General features: G+C 44.4%; 1 protein-coding gene across 5 annotated transcripts in view; it reads right to left on the minus strand.

Annotated features, from left to right (window-relative positions):
- LOC115171701 (sterol regulatory element-binding protein 1) overlaps positions 1-21604 on the minus strand; it is a 37546-nt gene that overhangs the window by 4346 nt on the left and 11596 nt on the right. For 3 of the 5 annotated variants that reach the window (XM_029728751.1, XM_029728754.1, XM_029728755.1), the window contains 10 exons: positions 18942-19160; positions 17280-18321; positions 16639-16799; positions 11605-11821; positions 11224-11408; positions 7501-7759; positions 6609-6775; positions 6291-6459; positions 5810-5918; positions 2499-2608 (listed from right to left, as the gene is read on the minus strand). In XM_029728751.1, the coding sequence (XP_029584611.1) occupies positions 2499-2608; positions 5810-5918; positions 6291-6459; positions 6609-6775; positions 7501-7759; positions 11224-11408; positions 11605-11821; positions 16639-16799; positions 17280-18321; positions 18942-19160 (2638 nt within the window). The remainder of the gene's footprint in view (positions 1-2498; positions 2609-5809; positions 5919-6290; positions 6460-6608; positions 6776-7500; positions 7760-11223; positions 11409-11604; positions 11822-16638; positions 16800-17279; positions 18322-18941; positions 19161-21604) is intronic. The other 2 variants (XM_029728753.1, XM_029728752.1) reach the window with 2 other exon arrangements.

Raw genomic sequence — 21604 nt, forward strand, 5'->3', positions numbered from 1 at the left:
CGAACTCATGCATAAAAAAAACAATACTGAAAGAAAAGCATTGTAAGTTTGAATTTTGTAAAGTTAGTGTGGGAGAGGTGGGAAAATGATTGTCATTGATCAATAATGTCAAACCTCTTGGCATTGACAACTTAGATGGTAGGCTGTCATTGTAAATAAGAATTTGTTCTTAACTGACTTGCCTAGTTAAATAAAGGTTAAATAAAAAATACAAATGGAAAGCTACTGAAGATGGTAGCTGACTCTATAGCCACTCCTATCTGTCATATCTTTACTCTGAGCCTAGAGGAAAGTCTTTGTCCTCAGGCCTGGAGGGAAGCCAAAGTCATTCCGCTACCCAAGAGTGGTAAAGCGGCCTTTACTGCTTCTAACAGCAGACCTATCAGCTTCCTGCCAGCACTTAGCAAACTGTTGGAAAAAATTGCGTTTGACCAAATAAACAAATTAACAACAGACTTTCAGCATGCTTATAGAGAATGGCACTCAAAACGTACTCCACTGACACAAATGACTGATGATTGGTTGAAAGAAATATATAAGAAGAAGATTGTGGGAGCTCTACTGTTAGATTTCAGTACAGCCTTCGATATTATTAACCATAACCTGTTGAGAAAATGTATGTGTTATGGCTTTTCACCCTCTGCCATATCATGAATTCAGAGCTACATCTCTAATAGAACTCAGAGTGTTTTCTTTAATGGAAGCTTCTAGAATGTAAAACATGTAAAGTGTGGTGTACCGCAGGGCAGCTCTCTAGGCCCTCTACTCTTTTCTATTTTTACCAATGACCTGCCACTGGCATTAAACAAAGCATGTGTGTCCATGTATGCTGATGATTCAACCATATACGCATCAGAAACCACAGCTAATGAAGTCACTGAAACTTTTAACAGAGTTGCAGTCAATTTTGGAATGGGTGGCCAATAATAAAGTGGTCTCTTAAACTAAGAGCATTGTATTTGGTACAAATCATTACCGAAGTTCTAGACCTCAGCTGAATCTGGTAATGAATGGTGTGGCTGCTGAACAAGTTGAGGAGACTAAATTACTTGGTGTTACCTTAGATTGTAAACTATCAGGGTCAAAACATATAGATTCAATGGTTGTAAAGATGGGGAGACGTCTGTCCGCCAGTCTCTCTTGGCTAAGAGTTTTTATAATAAATATGAATGTGTTGGAAATTCCAAATTGTTTGCATAGTCAACTTAGACACCGCACTGACAGACACACACACTTACCCCACCAGACATGATACCAGGGGTCTTTTAACAGTCCCCAGGTCCAAGACAAATTCTAGGAAACATACAGTATTATACAGAGCCATGAGTGCATGTGTAACAGTGTAGGTTCCACCCACCACTGCGATCTGTATGCTCTAGTCGGCTGGCCCTCGCTACATATTCGTCGCCAGACCCACTGGCTCCAGGTCATCTATAAAAGTCTTTGCTAGGTAAAGCGCCGCCATATCTCAGCTCACTGGCCACGATAACAACACCCACCCGTAGCACGCGCTCCAGCAGGTATATCTCACTGGTCATCCCCAAAGCCAACACCTCATTATGATGTGCAAGTATTTCTACTTGCACATCATAATCTGCTCATCTATCACTCCAGTCTTAATTTGCTTCTATTGTGTTATTGACTGTACGCTTGTTTATTCCATGTGTTACTCTGTGTTGTTGTTTGTGTCGCACTGCTTTGCTTTATCTTGGCCAGGTCGCAGTTGTAAATGAGAACTTGTTCTCAACTGGCCTTTCTGGTTAAATAAAGGTGAAATAAAAAAACGGCTCTCCCCCATGTGACCTACTTGTTGTGTGTATGTACTGACGTATGTGTAACTGATAGATGCGCACGCACGCACACACACACACACACAGTTTAAAATGTAAAGTCTTTTGTCTGTAATGTATTTTTGGTTATATGTCGTACCCCAGTAAGAATAGCTCCTATTGGCGTCGACTAACGGGGATCCTAATAAATCACATTCAATCAAATGCACACTCACACACAGAGACAGCTATGCTGACTGGGTAATCTAACACCATGCCAAGAAAGTCTCCTTTCAAAAGCTCTTCCTTCTCTAGCTACTTCTTCAAGATGATTAGAGGCTTGACAGGACTGGTAGATGGAACGCTGCAAAGGACAACGCCTTTTAACCTCCCATCTCCTCTCAGAGAAAATGAGCGAGAGAGGGAGAGGTGCTGAAACGAGCGAGGCTATCTGAGGGGGCATCTCAATAGTCTAGAGTGGCTTCCTCTCCTTGTCTTTGATTGCACTGATCTGACAACACAGGGATCAGTGGAAGCAATGTCAGAAGATAGCCACGTTACTGAAGATCAGTGTGACTGAAAGAAAGGAGATAAGAGGAAGCCACTTTAGACTACAGATACACTGTCATGTACACCCTAACTGAGAGACACCCAGTATTGTGCCTGAACTGCAGAAGTGAAACTCGGACCACTCATACAGACATATAAATATAAGGCCAGGAGTCATACCAGTGACGGTAGCCATGTTGGATCCGATGGCGAAGGACTGGGTGTTGGCTCCGGCGGCGTCTGATGCACTAGTCAACAGCTGAAGGTACTCCAGAGCATCTGCATACTCCCTAAGGAATACACACACAGCTTAGTTAGTTAAACATATTTAAAAGACTATTAGTTCTCCCTGAGGAATACACACAGCTTAGTTAAACGTATTTAAGACTACTAGTTCTCCCTGAGGAATACACACAGCTTAGTTAAACGTATTTAAGACTATTAGTTCTCCCTGAGGACTACACACAGCTTAGTTAGTTAAACGTATTTAAGACTACTAGTTCTCCCTGAGGAATACACACAGCTTAGTTAGTTAAAAGTATTTAAGACTATTAGTTCTCCCTGAGGAATACACACAGCTTAGTTAGTTAAAAGTATTTAAGACTATTAGTTCTCCCTGAGGAATACACACAGCTTAGTTAAAAGTATTTAAGACTATTAGTTCTCCCTGAGGAATACACACAGCTTAGTTAGTTAAACATATTTAAGACTACTAGTTCTCCCTGAGGAATACACACAGCTTAGTTAAACGTATTTAAGACTATTAGTTCTCCTTGAGGAATACACACAGCTTAGTTAAACGTATTTAAGACTATTAGTTCTCCCTGAGGAATACACACAGCTTAGTTAGTTAAAGGTATTTAAGACTACTAGTTCTCCCTGGGGAATATACACAGCTTAGTTAAACGTATTTAAGACTATTAGTTCTCCCTGAGGAATACACACAGCTTAGTTAGCTAAAAGTATTTAAGACTACTAGTTCTCCCTGGGGAATACACACAGCTTAGTTAAACGTATTTAAGACTATTAGTTCTCCCTGAGGAATACACACAGCTTAGTTAAACGTATTTAAGACTACTAGTTTTCCCTGAGGAATACACACAGCTTAGTTAGTTAAACGTATTTAAGACTACTAGTTCTCCCTGGGGAATACACACAGCTTAGTTAGTTAAAGGTATTTAAGACTACTAGTTCTCCCTGGGGAATACACACAGCTTAGTTAGTTAAACGTATTTAAGACTACTAGTTCTCCCTGGGGAATACACACAGCTTAGTTAGTTAAACGTATTTAAGACTACTAGTTCTCCCTGGGGAATACACACAGTTTAAAGTTGAAGTCGTAAGTTTACATACACTTAGGTTGGAGTCATTAAAACTCGTTTTTCAACCACTCCACAAATTTCTTGTTAACAAACTATAGTTTTGGCAAGTCGGTTAGGACATCTACTTTGTGCATGACACAAGTCATTTTTCCAACAATTGTTTACAGACAGATCAGTTCACTTATAATTCACTGTATCACAATTCCAGTGGGTCAGAAGTTTACATACACTAAGATGACTGTGCCTTTAAACAGCTTGGAAAATTCCAGAAAATGATGTCATGGCTTTTGAACCTTCTGATAGCCTAATTGACATAATTTGAGTCAATTGGAGGTGTACTTGTGGATGTATTTCAAGACCTACCTTCAAACTCAGTGCCTCTTTGCTTGACATCATGGGAAAATCAAAAGAAATCAGCCTCAGAAAACAATTGTAGACCTCCACAAGTCTGGTTCATCCTTGGGAGCAATTTCCAAACACCTGAAGGTGCCACGTTCATCTGTACAAACAATAGTACGCAAGTATAAACACCATGGGACCACGCAGCCTTCATACCGCTCAGGAAGGCGACGCGTTCTGTCTCCTAGAGATGAACGTACTTTGGTGCGAAAAGTGCAAATTAATCCCAGAACAACAGCAAAGGACCTTGTGAAGATGCTGGAGGAAACAGGTACAAAAGTATCTATATCCACAGTAAAACGAGTCCTATATTGACATAACCTGAAAGGCCGCTCAGCAAGGAAGAAGCCACTGCTCCTAAACCACCATAAAAAAATCCAGACTACGGTTTACAACTGCACATGGGGACAAAGATCATACTTTTTGGAGAAATGTCCTCTGGTCTGATGAAACAAAAATAGAACTGTTTGGCCATAATGACCATTGTTATGTTTGGAGGAAAAAGGTGGAGGCTTGCAAGCCAAAGAACACCATCCCAACCGTGAAGCACCGTGGCAGCATCATATTGTGGGGGTGCTTTGCTGCAGGAGGGACTGGTGCACTTCACAAAATAGATGGCATCATGATGGAGGAAAATTATGTGGATATATTGACGCAACATCTCAAGACATCAGTCAGGAAGTTAAAGCTTGGTCGCAAATGGGTCTTTCAAACGGACAATGACCCCAAGCATACTTCCAAAGTTGTGGCAAAATGGCTTAAGGACAACAAATTCAAGGTATTGGAGTGGCCATCACAAAGCCCTGACCTCAATCCTATAGAATATTTGAGGGCAGAACTGAAAAGGCGTGTGCGCGCAAGGAGGCCTACAAACCGCGGCAGGTAGGGGCGGCAGGTAGCCTAGTGGTTAGAGCGTTGGACTATTAACTGAAAGGTTGCACGATCAAATCCCAGAGCTGACAAGATAAAAAAATTGGTCGTTCTGCCCCTGAAATAGGCAGTTAACCCACTGTTTCTAAGAATTTGTTCTTAACTGACTTGCCAAGCTAAATAAAGGTTAAAGAAATTAATAAAAACAGACTCAGTTACACCAGCTCTGTCAGGAGGAATGGGCCAAAATTCACCCAACTTATTGTGGGAAGCTTGTGGAAGGCTACCCGAAACGTTTGACCCAAGTTAAACAATTGAAAGGCAATGCTACCAAATACAATTTGAGTGTATGTAAACTTCTGACCCACTGGGAATGTGATGAAATAAAAGCTGAAATAAATCATTTTCTCTCCTATTATTCTGACATTTCACATTCTTAAAATAAAGTGGTGATCCTAACTGACCTAAGACAGGGAATTTTTACTAGGATTAAATGTCAGGAATTGTGAAAAACTGAGTTTAAATGTATTTCGCTAAGGTGTATGTAAAGTTCCGACTTCAACTGTTGTTAGTTAAAAGTATTTAAAAGACTATTAGTTCTCCCTGAGAACACACACGTAAAAGGCTTGTTCAAAAAGGGATTGTAGACAATTTAAGACAAAATAAGGCCTAAAATATGAATAAATGAAGTCAACATTCTGTATTTTACAACTCAATGTTAGATGGTTCTCCACACCCTGAAAGTAGTCTATGGGTCTTTTTAAATGTTTTTTTACAGCCACTAGAAACTTCAGCTAACTTTAGCCACCACTAGCTAAAATTCTGTGGGATTGATAAGGGCAATTTTTAAGACTTCTGCAGATAACCTGAGAACACTATTTGGCTGTGTGTTGCACCTACCCCTCTCCATCACTGGGGCTCTTCTCCCCCCGGGGCTGGGCCACACAGTACAGAGCCTTCTCCAACAGGTGTTCCCTGAAGGCCTGGGTCACCTGGGCCAGAGGGTCCACTATGGAGACAGACAGAGAGAGAAGAATTAGGGTTAGCATAGTCATGGCAACCAATTTAGACAATGAAAATATGTGTTGCCCATATTGCTTTCATCATAATCAGTTTCCATGACAGGAGTTTCCTTTCATAAAGACACAAGCTGTCCACCTGTAGAGCCTCTCAATGCTCATTCTTCTGAGAGGCTCTGGTCAATAGTAGTACACTAATATACCAGGGAATAAGGTGCCATTTGGGACGCAGACAGTGTGTGGGGTGGTCAAATCAAATCGGATTGGTCACATCCACGTGTTTAGCAGATGTTGTTGCGGGTGTAGTGAAATGCTTGTGCTTCTAGTTCCGACAGTGCAGCAGGTGTGTCTACTGTACTGACCTGTGTTCCCTGCCTGGCTGTAGATGCTATCTTTGGGGGTGCTGCGGACGGCCCAGTCCCCGTCCACAAAGAAGCGGTGGCCCAGAGGGTGACAGAGCCACTGCATGGCCGGGGGGACACTGCCACTGGAGGAGAGACACGCCTGGCGGGCACTGCTCAGGAACACACGCTGGGGATGGAGAGAGACATGGAGAACCAGGAGTGAGTACAGAGGTAGAGACACAGAGACAGACACACACATTATAGCCAGTCAGTCTCTCCATCTCCCCCTATCACAAACACACACACACCACTTGGTAACCTAACTCGGTGACTCACGGAGGAGAAGTGAAGGAGTCTGGGTAGGCTGGCTTTGACTCGTAGGGCTGCGGAAACGTAGACCTCTCCTAGCGTGGCCACGGGGAGGCAGGAGCCTGAACACTCTGCCAGGTTTACAGCACTCAGAGCCATGTGAACCGCAGACAGGTGGCTACCGCCCAGCTTACCTGCACGCACACACCCACACGTTGATTATGGACAGTTTGTTTAGCCAAACACAGAAAACACAGGTTTTTCAGACAAAGACTCCTGAAAACACGTATCCATTCCTCTCAGGTCTACATAAAGTGTGTAGGAGTAGGGAGCTAGTGGATAACTCTGTATTGGACAGTAGTACTGCAGAGGAGAGAATGTACCTACTGTGTGATCTAAATCGAAATCCACTTAGTGTTTGTTTTATTGCCCTCTGTATGAGGATCTGAGACATGTTGGTGATAACCCTGAGGTATTCTGGTTACGGGACGAGAGGCTTAAATTCTGTTTCAGACAGGACATTTGAGATTGCTCAGTTTGTTCATAATGTACTGTTTGCGTAGCGTGGCTAGATGGTAGTCGCGGTTGCGTAGCGTGGCTAGATGGTAGTCGCGGTTGCGTAGCGTGGCTAGATGGTAGCCGCGGTTGCGTAGCGTGGCTAGATGGTAGCCGCGGTTGCGTAGCGTGGCTAGATGGTAGCCGCGGATGCGTAGCGAGGCTAGATGGTAGCTGTACTGGCAACGAGCAATGTTATTTTGTTCTGTAGTGTCTTGTAAGCTCATGTGGGCAGGGTACCGGTAGGTGTATGACACTTAAATCATATCAATCAATTAGCTAGTAACATTGTCTCAGAGTGAGTAGACAAGGTTAGCCCTACCCTTAGCATTTACGCCACAGGCCAAGTTCAGTTTCCACCTACCGGTCATGTGCAGCTGGTGCAGGCGGTGGTAGACCAGGGCAGCGTCGCGGCTGCTCTTGCACGCATCCTCCCGGAGCCCCCTGGCGCGGAGCCCCCCGGCTCTGGCAGCCAACCAGCGACCCACCCCTAGCCGCTGGAGGCAGAGGCGGAGCAGGGCCCACAGGGCAGAACAGGCCAGGTCCAACTGAGAGGTGGGTAAGGGGCGACCCAGGGCCTTGAGGCAGGTCCATAGGTTCTGACTGGCCTGGGCAAAGTCTCCCTATTGAGGGAGGGAGAGGGGGGGGGTGAGAGTGTGGCGGGGATGGGTGTGTGTGTGTGTGTGTGTGTGTGTGTGTGTGTGTGTGTGTGTGTGTGTGTGTTGACTGCATAATTAATTCAAGGTTTATAGAAATATGTCCATCCAATAGAAAATTGTCAGAAAAACAATATTCCAAACCCAATTTCGGTTACATATGTTTCAAAAGGTTTCTGACAATTTACTCTGAGAATTTCGCATGTTTAGAGTGAATGGAATGTCATCACAGGCATAAAGCGGTCACTGCTCAATAGAACTCTGTGGCGCTGCTCCGCGGCGCTAACTTCAAACGTCAACTGACATCGGCGTTTTCTAAATGAAATCCGCTGAATACAAAACTAAAATGGGGCCTAAATATATATTTATTTACAAAGCTAAAAGACTGAATTTCAATATCCACCCTCCACGAAGACAATCTGTTCCTGTTTTCATTGTGTATTTCTGAGTCTTCTCCCTTTAAAAATCGCCTTAGAAACAGCCCCTCAATGTAGATTGATCATAGTTATAGGCAATGAAAGCCAAGGATCTGGAGGTGAAAATGACAAAGGTATCCAATGAATTTTGACTGGTCCAACCAGTGGAGACACCTCACAACACCAAATTTGGAAGAGATACAACCTACAGATGTGCGGTCTAAACGGTCACAGCAAATGAACGTTGTATTTTCGTCAGTGTCAAATGCAAGTTGTTCTCTACAATTGTTCTCTACAATCTAATGATTCATTCTGTGTAATTTATAATGACATAGGGCAAAGTAAACTATGTTTTGATATTCATTTTATTGCAACCTCTTGGATTGCCCCGTTTCTATCTACATTATACAGTGGTTCTTCTTAAAAGTTGCGTTGTACTGCAGGACAGCTTGCGGGATGCGGCAGAATTCTATGGCACGTTATTTAAGTGTCAGCCATTGTTGCCATATATGCTAGTTAGTGCTAGTTTGACCACCAGAGGGCATCTTTGAGAAGCATTTGACTGTTTTTAATATTGGCATTACTAGAGAATTTAAAACCTTTTTTGTAAGAACATAGTACATGGGATTGAATAAGAAATGTATCTTAATTAATTTGATTAATATTATGGTGTTTCTATTCCAAGAAAAACGGTTTCCGTGGCACTGTACAGCGTGACCGGTCGGGAGTAGGCTACTAAGTGATTGCGAGTGAAGAGCAAAATAATCCTAACATTTCCACACCTTAATTGCAGGCTAACCAATACCCAAACAGAGATTCAGTGAAAATAAAAATCTCATTGATTTATCAAGTCCAGTCCCCATGCTTGTCTCAGAGGAGCGCAAAACGGTGCTGAAATAGTTGACCACACGCAGGTAGGCTACTGCTTCAAATCCTATTATAACAATTGGATGACTTTGGGGGTTCCAGTAAGCAACAATTTGTTGCCTTCATTAGTCTACTTTATTCCAATATTTCTGTCATTCAGTGATATTTATTCACATAGTAATTCATTATGGATCCATCCAGATGAGGTTAGAAAACAACGCAGTCTGTTGTCCTGCTGATAGCCCATCAAGGGTGGACGGCTTAAAAGAGCTCCAGCACAGAGAAGAGAAAGGAGTCTTGAATAATTAAACATGACGGTAAAATACTGTTTGACTTGGGGATTATGGTCACGGACAGTGCTATTTGCCGGTGATACGCCGAACACGAAAGCCCAGGAAAATGAACAGGTACAGTAGGCTACAATACTGTAAAGTAGGCCTAATAATGCTAAAAATAATGCTTAAATAAATTGACTGTTGGTCTACTGTATGCTGCACATTTTTACATTGTATTCCATTTCCAGCAAGACTATTCAAGCCATCGACTCACTGATGGTTGAAGATGATGAGCGATCGGCAAAGGCAATCTGGAATTTGCTGGCATCGTCGCACAACATCAACATCGCTCTAATCACAGTCAGAAGACAGTTGAAGAAACTTGAGTGAACTTACGGAAAGGCTCTGTAAGACACTATATATATTTATTTATTTTTTCTTTCTCAGAACATTAACCATGTGTGTTCTCTTGTTTTGTACTGTTCTGTAGTTTCGACCCAATGATTCGTCTGACAAACAAACAACTTTGCATACTGCAGGCCCAGGCATGGATCAAAGCTGGCAAGACATTCAATGACATCAAGTGATATGCTGGACCCTATGTCAGAGAGGTGTTTTTGGGACCACACCATGTCTATTGTCCTGCTAATAGCCCTTGTGAAAAACAAGTGTTGGAAAACATGTTATCTACTATCTAAGGGGCTTTTATATAATTATAATGCAGGGTTAATAGTAACAATAATAATAATCGTCGGATAACAGATGGGCTCTCGGTACTCATTAAGAAGCGGCTTCCATCTTCAATATAATCATTCATTCAGAAGGTTAAACCCTTAGGTTTTAGTCCTGCAGTAGGTTATGGAAACATTGTTTTCAAGTCCTCTGGTGGTTACAGTCCTAACCCTGGAACGTGTTGCACCATTGAAAGAAGCTGGTTTGATGAAAACTATGTCCATTTCATCTGTTCTCTTTGGTCGCAATGTCTTTTTTTTTTGTTAACAGTTACCATTAAAAAAAACTGTTTATCTTTTCCCAACTATTTTGCAATCTATATGGCACAGCTGTAATTTCTTTGGTCCTTAAATGAAACTGGTATATATTTTTATTTATTTATCACAATTTTCTTTAACCAATTTGGTCTTTAATGCAGGTCCGACAGACAAGTTCCTTACTTTCCCCCTTCCACTTCATAAAGGTTCCAATAAAAAAATGTTTTTATCAATTAGTATATTAGAATATTTGAGTTTAACCACAATATAACGATATTTTGGAGATAATTTCCTTTTTAAAAAACTGCAAGTGAGCGGTTGTAATCTGAATAAAGGGAAAAAGGCCATTATTGAACACGGGGTGAGACATTCTTAATAATTTGTAAATAAAGCCAGTTTTGTTATTTAGAATTAGTTATTTGTTTTTAGAGTGAGAGAAACCAAAAGCCCACCGTGCCTATTTTTGGGAAAGTCCACATGTCAAGTGTAATTCCCCCATTTACCCAAGTTCTCTCTTAACTCCAGGCACACTGACAGTTTTTTTGTTGTTGCCTGATGCAGGACTCTAGTGCCAGAGGAGACTCTCAGACTAAAAACGCTTCCATTAATTTACCAAAGGACAGTCAATTTGTGCCACAGTTTAGACTATCGATAGATCAGCGTTCTAACTCCCCCTTGTGATAGTGTGGTGCAATGACAGAATGCCACCATCTAGCACTAACGGTCGCAGCATAAGCTTGTAACTTTTAAAGGAAGAACCACTGTACAGCAGTGAGTGAACACCGTACACCCTATTCCCTACATAGTCCACTACTTTGGAAGGTAGTGCACTATATAGGGAATAGGATGCCATTTTGACGAAATCACATTCTCCATATTCTCACCCGTGCCAGGTCGAGGTCTGCCTGCTTGCGGTGCCTCCAGAACAGCACGGAGGATCCAGAGTGGGGCCTGGTGACTGGCTCTCCATAGACCAACACTCTGACCAGAACCCCAGCCACCAGCACACCATTCAGCAGCCACACCAACAGAGTGGGTAGCACCCAGTCCATCCAGCCCCACGAGTCAGCTAGGAGGAGAACACAGAGAGAGGATGACTTTTGGACACACAACAACACATAATGAGTTTTGGAGACACGCACGCAAACACACGCACAGACAAAGAAGAGATGGACTTACAAGAAAATGCACATGGGAGTATTAGAGCTCACTAGGAGTAAGACACAGATACACACCTCCGCCACCCTCCCTCTTTCCCTCCATACCTGCGTTGTCTAGGCCCAGCATGTTCCTGCCTGTCCCAGGATGCACTATGTGGTTGTTAGCGGTTGTGCTGGAGCCCATCCCTCCACACAGCATGGCAGCCAGGGGATTGAGGGAGAGGAAGAGGAAGGTGAATGTACACAGCGCCATGCGGGAGCGGTCCAGCATGCCAGCACTGCCCGGGGTGGACGAGGATGTGTCCATCAGATTGACCGCCGGCTGGACGGGAGAGGACAGAACACAAGGAGTCAGGGTTAGAATTAGACCTAAAGCAAGAAGCAGAGATGGAACTGGAACTAGAATTGTAATCAGGGAGTTAGAACTAAGAACTATAACTTATTATCATAAGTTTACTTTACATAATTGGAGACACCAATGGTTAGCCATTGAACAAAACAACGGTTTAGCTTCTCTGTTTAAGTTTGTCTCCAGCCTTGTTGCTACAGGATGTATGTTGCTAGAGAATTACCATTTCCTTTCATAGCGTCCTATTCTAGGTAACTATAACAGATAAGTCCAACATCTTACAAGCTCCTTTCTTAAAGTCACGAGAAGCATTAGTTACGGGTAGGGTTGCAATGGGTCGGAAACTTTCCGGGAAATTTCCGGACATTTTCCATGGGAAGTTATGCCCTGGAATTTGGGGAATGTTGCTTAAATTCATCAAAAAAAGTTAGCTTATAACAGTGAACCTTTTTTGTGGTACAGACAAGGCAATTCTAGGTTGTGGCATATTTTGGTTAAACTATCCCCAATTCAATGGAATTCCAACCCTCTGCATGCACAGTGTATTCTTCCATCACATGCGCAGTGCACTCTTCCATCACATGTACAGCTGATTCTCAAGATCTTGCACACTAATGAGATGCTATTGAGCCCACACTACTACACTGTCTGAGCCAAGGACTACATGCTTTCTGGTAAGTTTTGATTACAATACTGGGTGGGGTGAATATATTTTATAAGACATACATGATTTTTTGTTAACTAGTAAATAGTAGCCTACAGCAAAGTGTGTTTAAATAATTTATAACTTGTTAACAATTTATGCTAGTTAGTTTCTGCTACCATGTGGGTTTTAATTGCTTGAGCCTGCTAACTGAGGAGTGTTAATTCACCTGTTTCCATACATGTTTCATTTTAAAACATTTATCTTACAAAGGAGTTGTTTAATCTAACTGCTAAACTATTTATCTGTACATGGAATTGTATTTTTTCTAATCTTTACAGGAAAATGCCACGGGCACTATTTGATGTGTGGAGACATTTCCCTGCAGCTAATGTAGAAGGAAAAGCTGTGTACATTTGCAAATACTGTGCCAAATCATACGTGCAGAATGCAACAAAGATGCAGAATCATCTGGCCAAGTGCATAAAGTTCCCTCAGTGCTCACAACAAGCAACCTCTGACAAAAGTCCCTCTACTTCTATTCGAGGTGAAAATGATGAATCAGACATCTTATCGATAGCAACAGCTCATGGTCCTCCTGGAATCAGAAGTTTTTTTGACTCAATGGAGGAACGTAGTCAGAGAAATGCTGATGATGCAACTGGTTCACCTCTGATGCTCACAGGCAATGTGTACTGGAAGAGATTTCGCCCAGCATACACTCCTTCAACCAGACATGCTTTATCTACTCATTTGCTGGATGCAGAGTTCAAGTGAAGGTCAAGCAATTCATAGAGAAAGCAGACTGTATTGCAATCAACTCTGATGGGTGGTCGAATGTTCGTGGGCAAGGAATAATTAACTACATCATCTCCACCCCTCAACCAGTATTCTACAAGAGCACAGACCCCATGGACAACAGACACACCGGTCTCTTCATTGCAGATAAGCTGAAGACAGTCATCAATGACCTTGGACCACAGAAGGTATTTGCACTGGTGACAGATAATGCTGCGAACATGAAGGCTGCTTGGTCTAAAGTGGAGGAGTCCTACCCTCACATCACACCCATTGGCTGTGCTGCTCATACATTGAATCTGCTCCTCAAGGGCATCCTGTCACTGAACACAATGGATACACTCTACAAGAGAGCCAAGGAAATGGTTAGGTATGTGAAGGGTCATCAAGTTATAGCAGCAATCTACCTTACCAAGCAAAGTGAGAAGAATAAGAGCACCACATTGAAGCTGCCCAGCAACACCTGTTGGGGTGGTGTTGTCATCATGTTTGACAGACTCCTGGAGGGGAAGGAGTCTCTCCAAGAAACAGTCTGCCGATATGGAAAGCCCCATCAAGAGGATCCTCCTGGATGATGTATTTTGGGAGAGTGGTAAGCAGCCTGAAACTTCTGAAACCTATAACAGTAGCTTTTGCACTGATTGAGGAAGACAATGCCATCTTGTCTGATATTCAGACTCTGCTTGCAGATGTATGAGAAGAAATCCGTACTGCCCTGCCAACTTCACTGTTGCTCCAAGCAGAGGAAACTGCAGTTCTGAAATACATCAAAAAGCGTGAAGACTTCTGCCTGAAGCCCATACACGCCGCAGCGTACATGTTGGACCCCAAGTATGCTTGCAAGAGCATCCTGTCTGGTGCAGAGATCAACAAGGCTTATGGTGTCATCACTACCGTGTCTCGCCACCTTGGCCTGGATGAGGTCAAGGTTCTTGGCAGTCTGGTGAAGTACACTTCCAAGCAAGGGCTCTGGGATGGAGATGCAATATGGCAGTCGTGCCAACATATCTCATCAGCTGCCTGGTGGAAGGGACTTTGTGGATCTGAGGCTCTTTCCTGTTGCCTCCATCATCCTCCAAATCCCACCAACATCAGCCGCCTCAGAGCGCAACTGGTGCTTGTTTGGAAACACACACACCAAAGCCTGACCAACACAAGGGTTGAAAAATTGGTGACCATCCAAACAAATTTGAGGCTTTTTGAGCCTGACAACGAGCCATCCTCAACAAGGTTAGAAAGAGACAGTGAAGATGAGGCCTCAGAGTCTGATGTTCAAGAGGTGGATATTGAAGAGTCCAGGGAGAAGACATGGAAGCCTGAGAGGAAGACAACCAAGGCTTTAGTTTCTAGACTATCATTTTACAGATGTATGTTGAAAACATTTTTGGGAGATGCCATGGATCATTGGGAATCATTCAATATTCCCTTTTTGAGTCAACTCGTTTAATTAAAGCTAAATTCGTAACAAAAGTTTTTTTTATTTCTATTGGAAGGATTTAATCATTTGCAATTATGTCTACTTATGATAAGGTAAAAGGTTTATGTTTATGTCTCCATATGATATGGTAAATATACTGCTCAAAAAAATAAAGGGAACACTTAAACAACACAATGTAACTCCAAGTCAATCACACTTCTGTGAAATCAAATTGTCCACTTAGGAAGCAACACTGATTGACAATAAATTTCACATGCTGTTGTGCAAATGGAATAGACAAAAGGTGGAAACTATAGGCAATTAGCAAGACACCCCCAATAAAGGAGTGGTTCTGCAGGTGGTAACCACAGACCACTTCTCAGTTCCTATGCTTCCTGGCTGATGTTTTGGTCACTTTTGAATGCTGGCGGTGCTTTCACTCTAGTGGTAGCATGAGACGGAGTCTACAACCCACACAAGTGGCTCAGGTAGTGCAGCTCATCCAGGATGGCACATCAATGCGAGCTGTGGCAAGAAGGTTTGCTGTGTCTGTCAGCGTAGTGTCCAGAGCATGGAGGCACTACCAGGAGACAGGCCAGTACATCAGGAGACGTGGAGGAGGCCGTAGGAGGGCAACAACCCAGCAGCAGGACCGCTACCTCCGCCTTTGTGCAAGGAGGAGCAGGAGGAGCACTGCCAGAGCCCTGCAAAATGACCTCCAGCAGGCCACAAATGTGCATGTGTCTGCTCAAACGGTCAGAAACAGACTCCATGAGGGTGGTATGAGGGCCCGACGTCCACAGGTGGGGGTTGTGCTTACAGCCCAACACCGTGCAGGACGTTTGGCATTTGCCAGAGAACACCAAGATTGGCAAATTCGCCACTGGCGCCCTGTGCTCTTCACAGATGAAAGAAGGTTCCCACTGAGCACGTGACAGACGTGACAGTCTGGAGACGCTGTGGAGAACGTTCTGCTGCCTGCAACATCCTCCAGCATGACCGGTTTGGCGGTGGGTCAGTCATGGTGTGGGGTGGCATTTCTTTGGGGGGCCGCACAGCCCTCCATGTGCTCGCCAGAGGTAGCCTGACTGCCATTAGGTACCGAGATGAGACCCTCAGACCCCTTGTGAGACCATATGCTGGTGCGGTTGGCCCTGGGTTCCTCCTAATGCAAGACAATGCTAGACCTCATGTGGCTGGAGTGTGTCAGCAGTTCCTGCAAGAGGAAGGCATTGGTGCTATGGACTGGCCCGCCCGTTCCCCAGACCTGAATCCAATTGAGCACATCTGGGACATCATGTCTCGCTCCACCCACCAACGCCACGTTGCACCACAGACTGTCCAGGAGTTGGCGGATGCTTTAGTCCAGGTCTGGGAGGAGATCCCTCAGGAGTCCATCCGCCACCTCATCAGGAGCATGCCCAGGCGTTGTAGGGAGGTCATACAGGCACGTGGAGGCCACACACACTACTGAGCCTCATTTTGACTTTTTTTAAGGACATTACATCAAAGTTGGAACAGCCTGTAGTGTGGTTTTCCACTTTAATTTTGAGTGTGACTCCAAATCCAGACCTCCATGGGTTGATAAATTGGATTTCCATTGATTATTTTTGTGTGATTTTGTTGTCAGCACATTCAACTTTGTAAAGAAAAAAGTATTTAATAAGATTATTTCATTCATTCAGATCTAGGATTTGTTATTTTAGTGGTCCCTTTATTTTTTTGAGCAGGTTATATCCAATGCAAAAAACATCTACATTTATCTACCTATTAATTTGCATATATTTCCATTAATTCCCATATATTCCCATTAACCCCCATGGGAATATTCCCCAAAAGGTTCAACTCTAGTTACGGGTAACATCCAGTATCCTGACTGGCTCCACTCAATGCTTTTCAGTGAGGTTTCACATCTCAGGTTGTGAAACCCACCTTGCTGTCCTCCCCCATGGGGCTGTCGGGTTCTGAGTCGCTGCCACAGTGGGAGTAGGAGGTGGGAGAGCCCACGTCGGATGGCGGAGGGGTGGGTAGCTCGCTCTTTACATCCGTCTGTGGGCCGTCCACTTCCATGGTTACCAGGTCCTTCAGAGACTCTGGAGAGCAAAGAGGAGGGAGAGGAAGGAAGGAGGAGGAGAAGAGAGAGGAAGGGAGGTAGAGAAAGAAAGGATCAACCTCACAATAGTTCAGGCCAACCTCATCACACTGTTATGACAACTATATCTGTATCCATAAAGTGTCTCAGAGTGCTGCTCTAGAATCAGTTTAGCCTTTAAATCATAATGAATACAATTATATGGACAGGGGGAACCTGATCCTAGATCAGCCATCCTACTCTGAGACGCTTTATGAATACGGGCCCAGCTCTTGATTCGAGCACAACCAGCACTAGCTATCAGAAAATGACTGCATTTCACAAAGCACTTCTTTGAGCAATTAAAAGCTTTAGCCATGAAGAATCCTTCTTCTTCATAATGAATAACAATAGGATCACGATAAAGGGAGGATGGAAGAGAGGAAAGGGCAGGCATAGAAGGAGAAGAAGAGCCAGGGCAGGGAGGAGGAGAACCACTCACTGTTCTTCTGGGCAGACATCTTCAGGGCCATGTTCTCTTTTTTCAGTTTCTGGTTGGACTGCTGCAGGTAGCGGATGTAGTCTATCGCCTTCTTCAGAATTGACGACTTGTTGAGCTGCTTAGCAGATGAAAAAGTTAAATACAACAACTTGTTGAGCTGCTTAGCAGATGAAAAAGGTAAATACAACAACTTGTTGAGCTGCTTAGCACATGAAAAAGGTGAATACAACAACTTGTTGAGCTGCTTAGCAGATGAAAAAGGTGAATACAACAACTTGTTGAGCTGCTTAGCACATGAAAAAGGTAAATACAACAACTTGTTGAGCTGCTTAGCAGATGAAAAAGGTGAATACAACAACTTGTTGAGCTGCTTAGCAGATGAAAAAGGTAAATACAACAACTTGTTGAGCTGCTTAGCAGATGAAAAAGGTAAATACAACAACTTGTTGAGCTGCTTAGCAGATGAAAAAGGTAAATACAACAACTTGTTGAGCTGCTTAGCAGATGAAAAAGGTAAATACAACAACTTGTTGAGCTGCTTAGCAGATGAAAAAGGTGAATACAACAACTTGTTGAGCTGCTTAGCAGATGAAAAAGGTAAATACAACAACTTGTTGAGCTGCTTAGCAGATGAAAAAGGTAAATACAACAACTTGTTGAGCTGCTTAGCAGATGAAAAAGGTAAATACAACAACTTGTTGAGCTGCTTAGCAGATGAAAAAGGTGAATACAACAACTTGTTGAGCTGCTTAGCACATGAAAAAGGTGAGTACAACAACTTGTTGAGCTGCTTAGCAGATGAAAAAGGTGAATACAACAACTTGTTGAGCTGCTTAGCAGATGAAAAAGGTAAATACAACAACTTGTTGAGCTGCTTAGCAGATGAAAAAGGTAAATACAACAACTTGTTGAGCTGCTTAGCAGATGAAAAAGGTAAATACAACAACTTGTTGAGCTGCTTAGCAGATGAAAAAGGTGAATACAACAACTTGTTGAGCTGCTTAGCAGATGAAAAAGGTGAATACAACAACTTGTTGAGCTGCTTAGCACATGAAAAAGGTGAGTACAACAAATTGTTGAGCTGCTTAGCAGATGAAAAAGGTGAATACAAACTTAATGCAAGATTTTAAGAGCCTCTGATAAACAGTATGCATTTCAACGCAACCAGTGAGCTTCCCTCGATATAATACGAACACAGCATTAACATCTTGACATTGGAATCCACAAACAAAACAGTGGCCGTGTCCCAATACCCATACTAGCGTACTAAACAGTATGCAAAATAATATATAATGCATAGTATTTTGAAAAAAATGTAATAGTACTCCAAATGAGTCCTCTAATATGCGATTGCGTTGACTCCTGCCATTCGTTCGTTTTGGTACAGCGCGTCAATTTATCTGATTATCAGCTGTTGTCAAACACTCGAGTTGGAAAAGACGAGTGACTTCTACTAGATCAGCCTAAATGAGTATGCAGAATGTAGTACGCTAGTATGGGTATTCGGACACAGACAATTACTTTTCTCGGTCAGATGATTCAGTTCTTGAAAGCTCTACTGTATCTCAATGGGAATCTACTGCTTAAAATGTATGTTGCAAATAATATTTTGTAAATGTATTTTTTTTTTTAAATATACGTATATATTTCCAATATTAATACTTTGGCCTCAGTCCCGGCCACCAGGTCTTTAAGCTCAAGGATCTTGTCGTTGATGGACGAGCGGTAGCGCTTCTCGATGGCGTTGTGGGCGGTGCGCTTCTCGCCCTTGGGGGGCAGGCCCATAGGTTTACTGCTGATTGTGATACGGTTGATGGGCAGCTTGTCAGAGTCCATCATCACTGGCACTGTGGTCAGGAAGGTGCCACCACTCATCAGAGCCTAGATGGAGGAAGAAAGAGGGAGGAGAGAGAAAGAGAGGGAGGGCGGGATGGAGGAAGAAAGAGGGAGGAGAGAAAGGGCGGGATGGAGGAAGGATGAGGGAGGATAGAAAGAGAGGGAGGGATGGAGGAAGAAAGAGGGAGGAGAGAAAGAGAGGGAGGGCGGGATGGAGGAAGAAAGAGGGAGGAGAGAAAGTGAGGGAGGGCGGGATGGAGGAAGGAAGAGGGAGGATAGAAAGAGAGGGAGGGATGGAGGAAGAAAGAGGGAGGAGAGAAAGAGAGGGAGGGCGGGATGGAGGAAGAAAGAGGGAGGAGAGAAAGCGAGGGAGGGCGGGATGGAGGAAGGAAGAGGGAGGATAGAAAGAGAGGGAGGGATGGAGGAAGGAAGAGGGAGGAGAGAAAGAGAGGGAGGGATGGAGGAAGGAAGAGGGAGGAGAGAAAGAGGGAGGCATGGAGGAAGAAAGAGGGAGGAGAGAAAGAGAGGGAGGGCGGGATGGAGGAAGAAAGAGGGAGGAGAGACGTTGTTTCTAAGAAGACAATCACTAAAGTAGCATCTAGATCAGGGGTGTCAAACTCATTTTGCCACGGGGGGGGATTCGGTCTTCAACAACGTCCAGAGGGCCGCAATGAAAATGTGTTAGATACCATTGCCGTCAAAATTTGCAAGAAATTGCTCTCTATCCATTGTTTATGGGAATTTTGCATTAGTGAGCTGGACAGTGAGGAAACTGTATGAATGTAGGTCCAAGATCATTTCTACAGTTTCCATTCAGTTTTAGTCATCATCAAGTATATTGAGTTTGTTTCCCCCTCAAACAACAGGCAGTATGTTTGACACTATGTCCTATATACCACAATACTTTGTAATCTTCTACTACCATAAAAATACTTTTGGACAATTTTTCTTCAGGAAAATGACCCTTTCTAAATGCTGTTACTACTTTATGACATTACAATTCCTATCATCTCGTTTCTACCTGCAGTGAGTGGGTGCTCTAGGATGTGGTTCCTACCTGCAGTGAGTGGGTGCTCTGGGATGTGGTTCCTACCTGCAGTGAGTGGGTGCTCTAGGATGCGGTTCCTACCTGCAGTGAGTGGGTGCTCTAGGATGTGGTTCCTACCTGCAGTGAGTGGGTGCTCTAGGATGTGGTTCCTACCTGCAGTGAGTGGGTGCTCTGGGATGTGGTTCCTACCTGCAGTGAGTGGGTGCTCTGGGATGTGGTTCCTACCTGCAGTGAGTGGGTGCTCTGGGATGTGGTTCCTACCTGCACTGAGTGGGTGCTCTGGGATGTGGTTCCTACCTGCAGTGAGTGGGTGCTCTGGGATGTGGTTCCTACCTGCAGTGAGTGGGTGCTCTGGGATGTGGTTCCTACCTGCAGTGAGTGGGTGCTCTGGGATGTGGTTCCTACCTGCAGTGAGTGGGTGCTCTGGGATATGGTTCCTACCTGCAGTGAGTGGGTGCTCTGGGATGTGGTTCCTACCTGCAGTGAGTGGGTGCTCTGGGATGTGATCCCTACCTGCAGTGAGTGGGTGCTCTGGGATGTGATCCCTACCTGCAGTGAGTGGGTGCTCTGGGATGCGGTTCCTACCTGCAGTGAGTGGGTGCTCTGGGATGCGGTTCCTACCTGCAGTGAGTGGGTGCTCTAGGATGTGGTTCCTACCTGCACTGAGTGGGTGCTCTGGGATGTGGTTCCTACATGCACTGAGTGGGTGCTCTGGGATGTGGTTCCTACCTGCACTGAGTGGGTGCTCTGGGATGTGGTTCCTACCTGCAGTGAGTGGGTGCTCTGGGATGTGGTTCCTACCTGCAGTGAGTGGGTGCTCTGGGATGTGGTTCCTACCTGCAGTGAGTGGGTGCTCTGGGATGTGGTTCCTACCTGCAGTGAGTGGGTGCTCTGGGATATGGTTCCTACCTGCAGTGAGTGGGTGCTCTGGGATGTGGTTCCTACCTGCAGTGAGTGGGTGCTCTGGGATGTGATCCCTACCTGCAGTGAGTGGGTGCTCTGGGATGTGGTTCCTACCTGCAGTGAGTGGGTGCTCTGGGATGTGGTCCCTACCTGCAGTGAGTGGTTGCTCTGGGATGTGGTTCCTACCTGCAGTGAGTGGGTGCTCTGGGATGTGGTTCCTACCTGCAGTGAGTGGGTGCTCTGGGATGTGTTCCTACCTGCAGTGAGTGGGTCCTCTGGGATGTGGTCCCTACCTGCAGTGAGTGGGTGCTCTGGGATGTGGTCCCTACCTGCAGTGAGTGGGTGCTCTGGGATGTGGTCCCTACCTGCAGTGAGTGGGTGCTCTGGGATGTGGTTCCTACCTGCAGTGAGTGGGTGCTCTGGGATGTTGTCCCTACCTGCAGTGAGTGGGTGCTCTGGGATGTGGTCCCTACCTGCAGTGAGTGGGTGCTCTGGGATGTGGTTCCTACCTGCAGTGAGTGGGTGCTCTGGGATGTGG

The sequence above is a fragment of the Salmo trutta genome, chromosome 32 (assembly GCF_901001165.1).
Source record: "Salmo trutta chromosome 32, fSalTru1.1, whole genome shotgun sequence".
Classification (NCBI taxonomy): domain Eukaryota; kingdom Metazoa; phylum Chordata; class Actinopteri; order Salmoniformes; family Salmonidae; genus Salmo; species Salmo trutta.